At 47.0% G+C, this 15,395-nt stretch overlaps 1 protein-coding gene across 1 annotated transcript; it reads right to left on the bottom strand.

Moving 5' to 3' along the window:
* Positions 1 to 895: 895 nt before the first annotated feature.
* Positions 896 to 7,090, bottom strand: LOC120927138. The gene is made up of 2 exons (XM_040337605.1): positions 4,974 to 7,090; positions 896 to 1,200 (listed from the first exon to the last, which is right to left on the bottom strand). Exons 1-2 carry the CDS (start codon positions 6,346 to 6,348, stop codon positions 1,193 to 1,195), a joined length of 1,383 nt encoding a protein of 460 aa, XP_040193539.1. The 5' UTR covers positions 6,349 to 7,090; the 3' UTR covers positions 896 to 1,192.
* Positions 7,091 to 15,395: the final 8,305 nt, after the last annotated feature.

The following is a 15,395-nucleotide window of genomic DNA, read 5'->3' as shown; positions in this document are numbered from 1 at the left end:
CAATTTTTTTGTGATAATTATTTTCTTGTTTTTAATGGCCCAGATTTAGGTAGAATTGCCCCTTTTTTACGGCGGCGCAGGGCAGCGTTTTTGCCCTGCGCCCCCGCAAATTTCCTGCGCTACCCGCGATTCACGGAGCAGTAGCTCCGTAAATTGCGTGTGCGCTGTGTAAACTTGCCCTGCGTAAGGGCGCCTAATGTAAATGATCCCGTAGGGGGCGGGAATCATTTAAATTAGAAGCGCTCCCGTGCCGAGCGTAGAGCGCATGCTCCGTCGGGAAACTTTCCCGACGTGCATTGCGCAAGGACGTCATTTGCTTCCAAGTGAACGTGAATGGCGTCCAGCGCCATTCACGAATCACTTACGCAAACGACGTGAAATTCAAATTTCGCGACGCGGGAACGACGGGTATACTTTAGCATTGGCTGCCCCTACTATTAGAAGGGGCAGCCTTACGCTAAACATGCCGTACGGAAACGACGTAACTTGCGTACGCAGGGCTCGCGCAACATTGTGAATCGGTGTTAGTATGCAATTTGCATACTATACACTGAGCACAATGGGAGCGCCCCCTAGCGGCCATCGCAAGAATGCAGCCTAAGATATGCGTGGCATAAGAGCCTTATGCCACGCAGATTTTAGGCTGCAGTCGGCGTTACGATGTTCCTGAATCAGGAGCATTCGTAACGCCGGCGCAAGTAAGCAATTGCGCTGCGTAAATCTAGATTTTCCTAGCTTGTGACGGAAAATATAAGTTATATGAAGACAGGAGGCGAGTATCTTATGCATTAACTTTCTTTATTTAATGCCCATAGCAGACACTTTAAAACTTTTCTATAAACTTTTAATGTAAAAAAAATTTCAGTCAGTAAGACTACGACTCCCAGCAGTCCTTGTAATCCGTAGCCACGCCCAGGTCGGTGACCTCTATATAACAGACTGCCCGACTAAGATCCTCCTCTTTCTTGCTGCGAAGATCTTGCCCGTCGGATGTCGTCGTCTTGAACTGTATCCGTCCGGCCAGGGTCCGAGGAATCCATAACTTGGATCAGAGTCGTTCGTCGAGTCCCAACAGGGGTTTCGGAGAAATTTTAACCCAACGAGGGTTCAATAGGCGTTCCGTCCCAACAGGGGTAAGAAGACAGTAGAACTTTCAAGTATCCCAATCCGGAGTATTACCCAGGTACGATATTCAGTAACCTGTGAAGAAATCAGAGATATACATAATAGGGTGGGACGGGAGGGAAGATACTCGCCTCCTGTCTTCATATAACTTATATTTTCCGTCACAAGCTAGGAAAATCTAGATTTATATATCAGACAGGAGGCTCATATCTTATGCAAGTTTAAAGCTTAACATCTAATCCTGCAGACATAGGGCCAGATTCACGAAGCAGATACGACGGTGTATCTCAGATACACCATCGTATCTCAGCTTTTTTCAGGTCCTATCTATGCGCCTGATTCATATAACCAGTTACGCATAGATAGGGCTGAGATCCGACAGTGTCACACTGTGTTACACTGTCGGATCTTTTTTTTGAATTAAAAATGGCGCCGGGGGCGTTCCCGCTGATTTACACTGAATAATATGTAAATCAGCGAGATACGCGAAATTCACGACCGTACGCGGACCCGACGCAGTGTTCTTACGTCGTTTCCGTAGCGCGGTACCCGTCGTATACTTACCCCTGTTAAAAGCAGGGGTAAGTATTGTTAAGTATAGCCGTCGTTCCCGCGTCGAGTTTGAAATTTCCTACGTCGTTTGCGTACGCCGATTCACGAACACGCGCGTCGCAAGTCTAGCTCCCGTCGCAACCACTGACGTCCTATTGACGTCAGTGGGAGCAATGCACGCCGGGAAATTCCCCGGACGACGCATGCGTATTTAAATCGGCGCGGGAGCGCGCCTGATTTAAATATGACACTCCCCTAGCCGCGGAATTTGAATTCCGCTGGGGGATTTAGGATCCGCCGTCGCAAGTTTGGAGGTAAGTGGTTTGTGAATTAGCCACTTGCCTCCTAAACTTGCGGGAGCGGATCTTAATTCACGTAGAACGAGCGGATCTATTAGATCCGCTGCGCTACGTGAATCTGGCCCATAATATGCATATCCTGACAGAATACATTGCACATACAATATTAGGGTAAAACTGCCATGGATACATGCTCTTGCGGTCTAAAGTAAAAATGACGGAAGGTAGTCTCTGAAGACCAATCTGCCGCCACTAGAAGATCGGAGAGGGAGCCCCCTGACGTGACTACTTTGGTGGCCATGGCCCCTCTGGCGGAGTGGGCTCCGAAGAGGGACACATCAATACCAGCCATGTCCATGGCCATACGTACCCAGCATGCCAGCGTGGCCGACGATACTGGAAAGTGTGGCTTGACATAAGACACCAGGAGTTGTGACAAACCCGGGGAACGCAAGCTAGCGGTCTGTAGTTCATATGCCTGTAGGCAGCGAACCACGCAGAGGAGTGGATGAGCAGGAAAAAACGGGTAGAAGACCGATTGAATACCGGTCTTAGTCCTGCGCACTACAGAAAACTTGACTCCTTGCGGTGAAAATTGTCGTCTAGAGATATCCAAGGCCTTAACATCGGATACCCTTTTAATGGACACTAGGCAGAGGAGGACTGTCAGTTTAATGGAAAGGAGTCTTAAAGGAAGATCCGAATTATCCTCCCACCTGGCGAACATATCCAGCACCTTGGAAACATCCCAGGTTGCTTGGTATCTAGGCCGTGGGGGACGTTGGAATCTTATGCCTCTCATGAGTCGACAGACTAACGGGTGTTTGCCGATCGGTAGGGAATCCACAGGGCAGTGGTATGCCGAAATAGCTGACCGGTAAACATTTATGGAGCTGAACGATTTGCCAGATTCAAAGGAATCTGCCAAATAATTCACCACTAAAGATACAGGGGCTCGTACAGGATCGACCTGCCGTCGATCACACCAACGCACCCAGAGCCCCCACGCTGATCGATATGCCGATCGAGTCCCGGGGGCCCAGGCCAGGGCAAGGAGGTCCTGAGCTGACTGTGAAAGGACGTTGTCAGCGTCCGCGATCCCGAAACCAGCCACGCCAAGAGTGGTAGGTTGTCTTCTAAAATTAGGGGGTGTAGTTCCCCGTTCGGATTGGTGAGAAGGTGGGGAAAGTGAGGCAGGAGCCTGGGACGATCCGCGGTCATCCCCAACAGGAGGGGAAACCACGGTTGGGTCGGCCACCACGGTGTGATCAACACCACAGTTGCCTCCAGGGTGGCAATCCGAATGAGGAGTCTGGGAATCAACTGGAAGGGAGGGAATGCGTAATGGGTGCCCTCCGGCCAAGGTTGGTGCAGCGCGTCGACCGCATAGGCCTCTGGGTCCGGCCTCCAGCTGAAGAAGCGGGGCAGCTGATGATTGAGGCGTGAGGCGAACAGGTCTATGTATAGTGGACCCCAGATCTGTTGTAGATGGAGAAATACTGAACGATCCAACTGCCAGTCGCTGGAATCTCGCAAGTACCGAGAATTCCAGTCGGCCACTGAGTTGGACACACCCGGAATGTATTCCGCGACAGGGGTTATATTGTGGGCTAAGCAATAGTGCCAGAAGTCTTTCGCGATGGTCGCTAAGACCTTGGATTTGGTACCCCCCAGGCGGTTGACGTACTGGACCGCCGCCACGTTGTCCATGCGGAATAGAATACAACACGTAGAGGTACGAGGCATAAAACTCCTGAGAGCGAATAGAGCTGCCAGGAGTTCTAGGGCGTTGATATGGAGCTTGGTTTCCTCTACTGACCAAGTCCCTCCGGTGGATGCCCTGCCGCATCTGGCGCCCCAGCCCCTGCGGCTGGCGTCCGATTCTATGACCACATCCGGGTAGGGATTGAAGATGGTTCTGCCGTTCCATTCTACGGCATGGCGAAGCCACCATTTCAACTCCTCGATCGTGTCCCGACATAGGGGAACCTCGTCGGTGTACCTGAGACCTTGTCTCAGGTGCATGATTTTGAGCCTCTGGAGGGCTCTGTAGTGTAATGGGGCCGGGAAAATAGCTTGGATGGAAGCTGCTAAGAGGCCCACAAGACGCGCTAGCGTGCGGAGGGATAGGCAACCCTTCCGCAGTGTAGTCCGGATCTCCTTGCGGATCAGAGCAAGTTTGGGGCTGGGGAGGCTGAGGGTAGATTGGATGGTGTCCACCGTAAAACCCAAAAATTCCATCTGCTGAGCAGGAATCAATATTGATTTGTCCTGGTTGACAATGAAACCCAGTTGTTGTAACAATGACACAGTCCATGACATGTGAAGATGGGCCTGGGTCTCTGAGAAGGCTAGAATGAGGATGTCGTCTAAGTAGATGACCAGACGAACCCCCCTGCTCCTCAGTGCCGCCACCACCGGTTTCAGCAGTTTGGTGAAACACCATGGGGCGGACGATAGTCCGAATGGAAGGCAAGTGAATTGCCACATCTTGCCCCTCCATAGGAACCGTAGGAGGTGTTGTGATTCTGGGTGTATGGGGACCGTAAGGTAGGCATCTTTCAAATCTACTTTCACGAGCCAGTCCCCTGGGTGTAGGAGGTCTCGGAGGAAGTGTATACCTTCCATTTTGAAATGTCGGTATACGACATATTGGTTCAACTCCCTGAGGTTGATCACTGGGCGATAACCGCCGTCTTTCTTGTGCACTAAAAATATATTGCTGATGAACCCTGGGGAGCAATGGTCTACTTCTATGATAGCCTGTTTGGCCAGTAAATCTCGCAGTTCGTTGTCTATTAGAGCAACGTTCTGGTTTGCGAAGCGGATGGGTGGCGGTATAACATTGAGTGGAGGAGATGTTACGATGTCCACAGTGAACCCCGCTACAGTGTGTAATATCCACGCGTCTGCCGTAATCGCAGACCAGGCGTGGATAAAATACCTGAGACGTCCCCCCACAGGAATGTGACTGAGTGGTGTGTGCATCATACTCACCGGTGGGAGGTCGGGATCGTGGGTAACCTCGTCCCCCTCGTCCTCGCCATGGTCTGCCTCGTGGTGGAAAGAAGGGGGCAGGTTGTGCCACTGGAGCGGCGTAGGATTGAGCCTGCGGGTACTGGTATTGTACTGGGGCTCTATTTTGTGGCCTGTAGGAAGGGGCACGGCCGGCAGATCGGCCTCTGTTTCTGCCGGCCCTGTTAAAAACCTTGGGGGTCCCAGCTTTCCTCAAGGAATTTTGAGCCTTGTCCAGGCTCGTAAAAAGGCCCACAAATTTATTGACGTCTTTCAATAAAGAGTCTCCAAATAACATGCCGTCCGCAGACGGTCCGGGTTCTGACTCCGCCAGGTGGGCTAACTGGGGGTCCAGACGCATCAGTATAGATCGGCGTCTTTCAATCGAGCATGCCGTATTGGCAGTGCCAGCCAGGCATATTGCTCTTTGCGCCCAGCCTCTCAGCTGTTGTAGGTCGACCGGTTGCCCGGATGCTGCCGCCTGTTCCGAAAGATTGAGGATCTTGGTCAGGGGCCCCATCATGTCTAGAACACGATCTTGAATGGATCGGAATGATCGTTCTACCCCTTTTCTCTGGAATTTGCCAGATTTCATTAGATATTTGGTTAAAATGGGGTCTATCTCAGGGGTAGCCACCACTTTATTGGGTATAAGGGGTCTAGGGCATTCAGCCCTAAGTTTGTTGCGACTAACCCTGTCAAGGGATTTTCTAGCCCATAATTCTATGTATTGGTTCACCTCTGGTAGAGGGGTCCATTCTCCAGAACGCGGGTGACTAATAGCGTTTGGATCAAAGAACGGTTCTCCTAGGGAGTCTAGGAGAATATCTCCCTGCGTGGCAGGGTTGGCAGCTGTAGTGAGCGCCGTCTCCCCAGCATCGTCCTCATATGAATCCGGCTCTGACTCATCCGATCCCTCTAAGGGGTCATCAGAATCCTCTTGTGGAGAGTCAATGTATGAGTCCGGTTTGGCCCTTCTTGCGGCCTTAGTCCCTTTAAATTGTAACTCCCTGGGGTCCAGGGGTCTATTTGAGTGCGTCTGATGCTGGGGTTGGTAAGCCGTGTTAGGGTTTACCTGAGGCATATTATTTCCTTCCCCTGCCGGGGAGTCAATCACCGCCAGGGTGTGCTTCCTCTTCTGAGAGGCTTTGCCTTTTTTGGGCGGTGGTTCGTCGCCTTGCGGCGTCGGTAACTGTGGGGCCATGGGTATATATACCCTGGAGGAGGCAGCAGAGGACAGGGCAGCCAGGATGGATTTATTAATTAGCTCCTGAATCTGGGCAGCATTCAGGGCTGGGGCTGTGTCCCTATTGGTGTTATCCTCCATAGGATCCGTAGGGGCAGGGAGATCAGACATGCTGCCGCTCTGTATAGCTATATATAGTAAGGATAGCTCTTAAAATTAGGCTATAGACACAAACAGTAAGGCAATATGGGTAGTGTTGCTTAAAGGCAGGTAGGGGTTAATCCACGCTGCCAGGAGTAAGGCAAAGAGAAAATGATTCTTGCTAAGGCAGGCAGGGGTTAAATTACAATACCAGGCTCTCTCCTCACTGCCGTCAGTGCAGGGACTGACTTTGCAGCGTGAGGAGAAAGCCTACACCTTCTGCCTGAGCAGAGAGAGAGTCACATGTCCTGTGACTCTCCTCTGATTGGTCGCCCCTCCCTCCTCCAGCTCTGAGAGAGCATACAAGCTTGTCTGAGGAGAGAAGGAGGGGGAGACGAATCTCTCCCCCCCGCGGTGCGCGGGAAAGACGGGGAGGGAAGGAGAATATGTGCCTCTGTGAGGTAAACAGACGCACCAGCACCTCTGAGGGAAAAGGAGGGAAAAAATACTTTAAAAAGAGCGGCGCTCGGCGGTACAGGTACTGTACAGCAGCCCAGGGGAAAAACTGGGCAAAGGTACAGGTCAGTGAAATAAAAAAGGGGAAAAACGTTTGGTACAAAATGAAATAGGTAACCTATATACCTAATATGATTACATATATACCTGTTATGAGTAATACAGCACCATTATAAACATATATAAATAAATCACTAACAGCTAAGAAGTGACTACCTATTAACACTAATCAGACGATTAAGTACAATCTAAATATATATATATATACTGAAGTAAATACACTTATAATAATAAAATATATAAGAAAATTTGCCGTGAGTACTTATCTTTTGCTATGAGCAGAAAGAAAGAGGAGGATCTTAGTCGGGCAGTCTGTTATATAGAGGTCACCGACCTGGGCGTGGCTACGGATTACAAGGACTGCTGGGAGTCGTAGTCTTATTGACTGAAAATTTTTTTACATTAAAAGTTTATAGAAAAGTTTTAAAGTGTCTGCTATGGGCATTAAATAAAGAAAGTTAATGCATAAGATATGAGCCTCCTGTCTGATATATAACTATGGTTACGCAGGCGCAATTGCTCTCTGAATCCGGGCCAATGTATTTTATAAATATCCACTGCAATGTTGATTCAATAGCCCTTTTGGGATTGCGTCAATAAAATATACCTTTGTTTCAACGATTAGTGCCTATAAAGTCCACTTTTGTTTTCCTCCAACATTAAAGCGGTTGTAAACCCACACACATCAATACTATATTCATAATATTCTGAAAGGCAAATTAAGTATGAATCGAATGACCACTTTGTGTATATATAAATATGTTAGCTTACAGCATATGTTCTTAATAATAAAAACCTTATTTCAGTATATTCGCCAGCGCCATCTTCACTGTGGTCTTTTGCATCTAAATCTGCTTTGTATTTCCGCCCACAGAACGTCCTTCTCTCGATAATCCCACGCATGCGCACTAGTAAAGAGACATTCCAAGCCTTGTTTCCGGTTACTATGGAAACGTATAGAAAATAAATCACAGCGTGCTTCAGAAAGGAGTGACAATACCTCCGGGAGCACGCTGTGTAAGCACATTCCTCAGACACATTCCACGGACTTTAAAACTGGCTGTCTGTCTGCCGTTTGGCTCTCCTGTACCATGTGACGTACAGGTCACATGGTAACCATGACGCTCTTGTGCATGTAGTATAGCAGGATGTCGGGGCTGACGTCTAAAGCAGGAAATGACGCAGCCCCGACATGGACACTGAATCTTTCCGGCCAGGTCTCAGCTGGCCGGAATGAAGGATGACACGGCGCATGCGGGGTATACGTAATGACTCAAGAAAATATCAATAACAGGGACAGGAGGCAGGTACAGAAAAAATGACTCATGGCAATTCATTGTTAAAAAAAAACTACAAAATTATATGCAAAGATGAAATTTTGGGTTTACAACCGCTTTAATTTTCCTACTACAGTCAGGACGTGGCACTGCACTACTTCAAGACACCCACAGTCCATCCTGTGGTTTGTGTACTTTTATCTTTTTGAGTACATACATACTGACACTGCTGACCAGTGTCCACTCCAATACAAAAATACTAGTTTCCTGGCAGTCACTCCTGGCTTTCACCCACCCAGCAGAATTATGGAGTTCATGCGGGCAGGATACACTCATGCGGACAGGATACATGAGAAATCAGAGAGACAGCAGACAGAGATTGCATACAATGATTTTGTACAATCTCACCACTGCCATTTTTGTCAGGAAACTGCTGCCTGTGCCTGTCTGACAGCACGGTGCACCACAAGTCCACGGAGGACACAGCATACCGATGATGTGGAGAAATGATGGTGGACAGAGCACATCAGTCTCTGTCCCTCCCCTGCAGGGCCGCCATCAGGGGGGTACAGGCAGTACACCTGTAAGGGGCCCGGAGTTCCCCAGGGGCCCAGATGGCAACCCCCTTTTTTTGGGGGGTCCAGAGGTCCCCAGGGGCCCGGAGGCCCACAGGTCCCAGATGGCAACTCCCCCCTTTTTGTATTTATTTTTTATAAAAAAAAAAAAAAATTCAATATATTTTTATTTTGTTTTTTATTAAAGGGCCAATTTTTTTTTTTTTTTTTTTAGAGGTCCGGAGGTCCCCAGGGGCCTAGATGACAACCCCCTTTTTTTTCATATTTTTTTATAAAAAAAAATCTTTTTTTATATATTTTTATATTTTATATATATATATTTATTTATATATATATATATATATATATATATATATATATATATATATATATATATATATATATATATATATATATATGTGTGTGTGTGTGTGTGTATATGTGTATATGTATATATATATATATATATATATATATATATATATATATATATATATATATATATATATATATATATATATATAAAAGTTTTTTTTTATAAAAAAATATGAAAAAAGGGGGGTTGTCATCTGGGCCCCTGGGGACCTCCGGACCTCTAAAAAAAAATAAAAAAAAAAATTGGCCCTTTAATTAAAAACAAAATAAAAATATATTTTTATAAAAAAAAATTTTTTATAAAAAAATATGAAAAAAGGAAGGGGGGTTGTCATCCGGGCCCCTGGGGACCTCCGGACCTCTAAAAAAAAAAAATTGTCCCTTTAATAAAAAACAAAATAAAAATATATTTAAAAAAAATATATATAATATTATTTATTATTAAAGGGCTCAGAGGTCCCCAGGGCCCTGGATAGCAACTCCCCTTTTTTATTTTTTTATATATTTTTTTTATTAAAGGGCCCAGAGGTTTCATTTTTTTTTATTATTGTTATTAATGGGCCCAGAGGTCCCGGATGACAACCCCCCCTTTTTTTGTCATTTCTTTTCATAAAAAAAATATATATATTTTATTTCTTTTTTTCTTTTTATTAAAGGGCCCAGAGGTCCCCAGGGCCCCAGATGGCTACTTTTCTTTATTTCTTTTTTTTTTTGCGTCAGCGCCCCCCCTTCTCAATTTCAGGCGGCAGCACCCCCCCCCCCCCGGTTCTCTGCTCTCCATCTCCAGGGGGCCCATGCCTGATGAAGCTGTGTAAGGGGCCCCATAATTCCTGATGGCTGCCCTGCTCCCCTGCATGCCAGTGCCACAGCTTCACCCTCCGGGCTCCCAGTGATGTCCTCCTCCTCTCACTTGATATCCCCCCAGGTTGTACTCTCCTCCTCCTCACCTATGCTCGGCCGAGTCCTCGAGTGCACTGCATGAGCCACCGGCACGAATAGCGGCAACCACCATAGTGTCCCGAGTGCCGAGGGCTGGCTGTACTGCCTTATCAGTGGCCTTGTAATATATATGTATGTATGTATGATACGTACATAAATTACATTGACATTGGACCCCATCTCATGACTCCATTCCGGAATCCCCAAACCCCAGGAGAGGAAAGATACAATGAAGCACACGCACGTACCCGTGCAGTGGTGGAACGCACCTTTGGCCTCCTGAAGTCCTGTTTCCGATTCCTGGATAAGTCCGGGGGGACCCTGTTGTATTCCTCAAACTTTGTGTGCCAGATCATCGGGGCATGTTGCATTCTACACAACTTCGCCATGAGAAAGGGCCTGGAGATTGACATACGTGATGACCTGACCCCTGAACTACGCAATCCGCCCTAACCAACTCTACGCGGTCTACTGAGGGAAGAGCAGTCAGGAGTTGTCTCGTGGAATGCCTCTTTGCACGTTAAACACACACATTCATCATGTCACAAGTAGAATGCATGCACACCACTGTGGTCCCTAGCGCACACACCCCACATCCTCAACAAATTGGATTAGACCTAAGTACACCGCACGGTACTAGGGAGCAGCAACGCCACGCCAAGGCTCCAATTATGTCGCTGTACATTCATACATCTTTCACACGGCAGAGGGTGACACCCCTTTGCCAGCAGGAGTGACACCCCCCCCCCCATTCACACACCAGTCACACTGTAGTTTACACTTCTCACCGTGTGTAGGGACCACAAAATAAACCAGAAAACTCAAACTTTGAGCATAAATATAAAAAAAAAAGCTCATATTCAGAGAATAAATAAAAAAAAAACAAGCTCATATTCGGAGCATACATATAAAAAAAAACAAGCTCATTTTCAGAGCATACATATAACCCAAAAAATCAGATTCTGAGCAAAAAAAAATCATCATCTTTTTCTTTTGCCCAGGCTGGTGCCACGGGTGCCCCGGCTCTGGCTCCTCAGTTGGCGTGATGGAGCCTGGGGTGGGGATGGAGGGGGGGAGGAGCATCATCCCCTACTTGCTCACTCCTGGCAGGTGGTGCCTGCCTGCCCTCCATTGCGTTGGCCAGGCAGGTGAGCACAGAGTTCGTCTGCGCCAGCATCCAAAGCTGCCGGGTGGTGTTCTGCTGCTGGTGCCGCCGTCTCCCCTCCTCACGCACAGCAGCAGTGTTGGCCTCTACCGCCCCTGCCAACCTGCTCACCTCTGCTGTGAGCACTGCTGTGGCGGCCTGCTGCTCCACCATGCAGGTGACCATCGCCACAGTATTGGAGCTGACATCCTGCAGGCTCACAGTATTTTTGGTGCCCAGCTCCGCATGCAGGGTGAGGGCCTGCTGCACTGACGCCATACAGGCCAATACCGCAGCCATTGAGGCGGTGGGGGCTCAGACAAATGCAGTCCTCACCCGCATAGCCGTGGCTTTAGAGGGAATCCAGGCAGCCAGGGAGAGACCGGGGGATGTTCCTCCTCCCAATGACCCACCCACGGCTGCCCCCAGGCAACAGAGGGTCAGGAGCCTGGGCACTAGGCGTAGCCCTCGTCAGGCCAGATGAGTGCCATTTTTTTTTTTTTTTATTTGTAAACTCATGATATGAGTGTTTTTATTTTATTTGTATACTGATGATATGAGTGTTTTTATTTGATTATTAGACTCGATATGAGTGTTATTTTTTTGGGGGGGAAAAATAATATACAGCAACATAATTGGAGCCTTGACGTGGCATTGCTGCTCCCTAGTACCGTGTGCTGTACTTCGGTCTAATCCAATTTAATGGGGTTGTGGGGGGTGTGCTAGGGACCACAGTGGTGTGCATGCGTGCATTCTCATTGTGCCATGATGAATGTGTGTGTTTAACGTGAAAATAAGCCTTCTGTGAGCCATCTCCTGACTGCTCTTCCCTCAGCAGACGGGGTAGCCTCGGTTAGGGGGGGATTGTGTGGTTCAGGGGTCAGGTCATCACATATGTCAATCTCCAGGCCCCTTCTCATGGCGAAGTTGTGCAGAATGCAACATGCCCCGATGATCTGACACACGAAGTTTGGGGAATACAACAGGGTACCCCCAGACTTATCCAGGCATCGGAAACGGGACTTCAGGAGGCCAAATGTGCTTTCCACCACTCCACGGGTACGTGCGTGTGCTTCATTGTATCTTCTCTCTCCTGGGGTTTGGGGGTTCCGGTATGGAGTCATAAGATGGGGTCCCAGTGCATATGCCGAGTCACCTGGAAGGGAAAAGACAGGAGGATGTTAGTCATGCATGTGCTCCTCGTGATGTCTGCATCATGGGGGGGACAGTCATACCTGACACCCATGTCACTCACCAACCAGCCATACACGTTCTGTTCAAATTGTGTTGGGATGCTGCATTGACGGTATATGAAGCTGTCATGGCTGGCCCCGGGGTGTTTGGCACAGACGTGCCATATGAGGTATTGGGCATCGGCTATCACCTGTACGTTGATTGAATGCCAGTGCTTCCTATTGTGGTACATGTGCTCTGCATCATGGGGGGGCTGTAGTGCCACATGTGTGCAATCAATGGCCCCAATGGTGCGTGGGAATCTGGCAATTCTGTAGAAATCTGTCCTTGTCTTCACCTGCTGGACCTCCTGGGTGGGTCTGAAGATGTGGTGTGCCATGCATCTCAGGATTGCGGGGACAACCTGGTGCACACATCTGCTCATGGTGGATTGTGACATCCCAGCCAAATTTCCACTTGTTCTTTGAAAAGATCCAGTGGCCAGGAAATGCAGTGTTGCCATGACCTTGAGCAGTGGCGGCACTGCTTGTGAGCGATGTGTTGGGCTGGTGAGGTCATGACTAGTGTAGTCTAATATTGCAACCTTACTATTACCATCCCCCTTGTAACCTTCCCCCTTTTACCAACCCCCATTTTACACCTCTCTTGCCCTCTTACCCAGTAACGACACTGACACAGAAAATTGGAGTAAAATTGGCCACAACAGCCATTTTATTTTGTAACCAAATTTAAATATTTAACCAAATGTGAAATAGGAATTTCCAACAATTCCAACTTTATTATTAACAAATACTTTTTACCAAACTCTTTTATTATTTTACACTAGTCCCAATTGGTCTTTGACGGTAAACCCCCAATAACCTTTTCTTCACCACCAACACTGCGTTCCATTACCATACCAGGCCTCCAGCCGACCCAGCTCTGAGACACCCCTGATAGAGACTCATTACTTAATTGATATCCTGATAAACTCAGGGTTACACATTTTCTACCGGAAGATTCAAATTATAAAGTGAGACAATGTAATCTATGAACAGAACACATCTCACCTCTCCAACGTTCAAACGGCCAAGAGAGCGAGCGAGCCCACACAGCTCCTGTTTATTCAAAATACAACATTACAAAAATGCATTCTCATTCGTCAACCCATTTCACCCACCCCCTTGCGAGGCTGTTATTGGCCAGTTCATATCCAAACACATCGAAGAGTTAAAACAGTCCAATCAGAGGTTTACACGAAGCAGAGAGTAGAGAACAGTCCTTAATGGTTTTCTTTCAAGTTCCTCTGAGTGTGTAGAAGGGGAAGGCTTGAGCACATCTGTAACATGAGGAGCGATTTCCTCTTACAACCAAGTCCACCCTTTCTAATTCAAATTCATTCACTTCCTGTCACATAGCCAAACAGGAAGTGAGGGTAAAACCTTACTAATATCTTTTCTTGGGGACACAGAGATCAATCTAAATAGTTTCCCATTATGTAAATTGCACTCTAGCATTTTGCTGTGTACACCCCAAATTATTAGGGATCTTGGACTTTGGGGTCCATTTACTAAAGGCAAATCCACTTTGCACTACAAGTGCAAAGCAAGGAAGAAAACAAAACAACTTTGCTTCTACAGGATTGGATGTTAAAACCATCAGTGCTTCCTCTCTGATTTTCAGCAACTATGCTTGTACTTGCAGAGTGGCTTTGCCTTTACTAAACCCCAAACTAAATAATCATTTGGGGCAGGGATCCTCAAACTACGGCCCTCCAGCTGTTGTAGAACTACACATCCCATGAGGCCTTGTAATGCACTGACATTCACAGACATGACTAGGCATGATGGGAATTGTAGTTCCTGAACAACTGGAGGGCGGTAGTTTGAAGACCCATGATTTGGGGTGTACACAGCAGTGCTGGAGTGCAATTTGCTTAATGGGGACACTAGTTAGATTGACCTGTGTCCCCAAGAAAAGACACTGGTAGGGTTTTAACCTCACTTCCTGTTCAGCTGTGTGACAGGAAGTGAAGCCAATTTTAAGAAAAGGGACACAAAGCTCAACCCCAAAAAAAACACAAGCAGGGGTTCTAACACTCACTTGGCTTCCCTCAAACACCCACAATTAGAATAGGATTGCCGTGCGCTAGATTTAAGCACAGTGCTGTAAATCAGCACGTCAAGCCTGTCCACCAATAGCAAAACCCCCCCCCCCCCCACAGGCCTTGTTTGCAGGTTTTCCTTCATCTTGCACATGTGCTTTAAAAGACAGTGTGGACAGCAATTCTTGATAAGAGAAATCCACAAAACATGTCCTGTCTGGGGTACTTGAGGGCTGAGGACCACTGCAGAAAAAAGAAAATACTTACCAGTTTGTCTTTAATTTCCTCGAGATTAAACATGGCAAACATTTCATGCCTACACACCAGGAAAGAAGCTTAGACAAAAATCACACATAATTTGTTAGGCCCAAACCGATTTCAGCTGCAGCTGTCAAAATATGTAGCATGAAAAAGTAACAAAAGACAAACTTCAAAATTTTAAAGTAATTTTTATTGGTCAACAAAACAAGGAAAGCAAAAAAAGACAAACAAACAAACACACACAAAAATACATTTCAAAAATCTAAATAAACATAGGTTTAACGTCGCAACATCTTCACACATTTTTCATAAAATAAGGCCGCAGAGACAAATACATCAAAGTGAACATCATTTAAAAATAAACAAAAACCATTGGCAAAATAAAAAAAAACATGCAACAAACCACATTTGTGTTTAGCAACAGCATTTCTGCCAGCCTGCTCCTTCTGAGGTGTTTACATATGTGGGCGGGACTTACGCAAGTCCCGCCCACATATATAAACATCATTCAAACCACACATGTGAGGTATTGACGCGTGCGTTAGAGAGAGAGCAATACTTTTAGCACTAGACCTTCTTTGTAACTATAAACTGGTAACCTGAAAAAAAAAAAAAGGTAGGCCTATGGGGAATTTCAAGTTTTGACTTTTTGCTATAATAAATATCCCCAAAAA

Source organism: Rana temporaria, chromosome 2 (genome assembly GCF_905171775.1).
Source record: "Rana temporaria chromosome 2, aRanTem1.1, whole genome shotgun sequence".
Lineage (NCBI taxonomy): Eukaryota > Metazoa > Chordata > Amphibia > Anura > Ranidae > Rana > Rana temporaria.
This window is presented reverse-complemented; position numbering and strand designations above follow the sequence as displayed.

Bases quoted from the DNA above. Each gene is read 5' to 3' on its own strand.
- LOC120927138 (XM_040337605.1), bottom strand. From the start codon at position 6,348: ATGTCTGATCTCCCTGCCCCTACGGATCCTATGGAGGATAACACCAAT.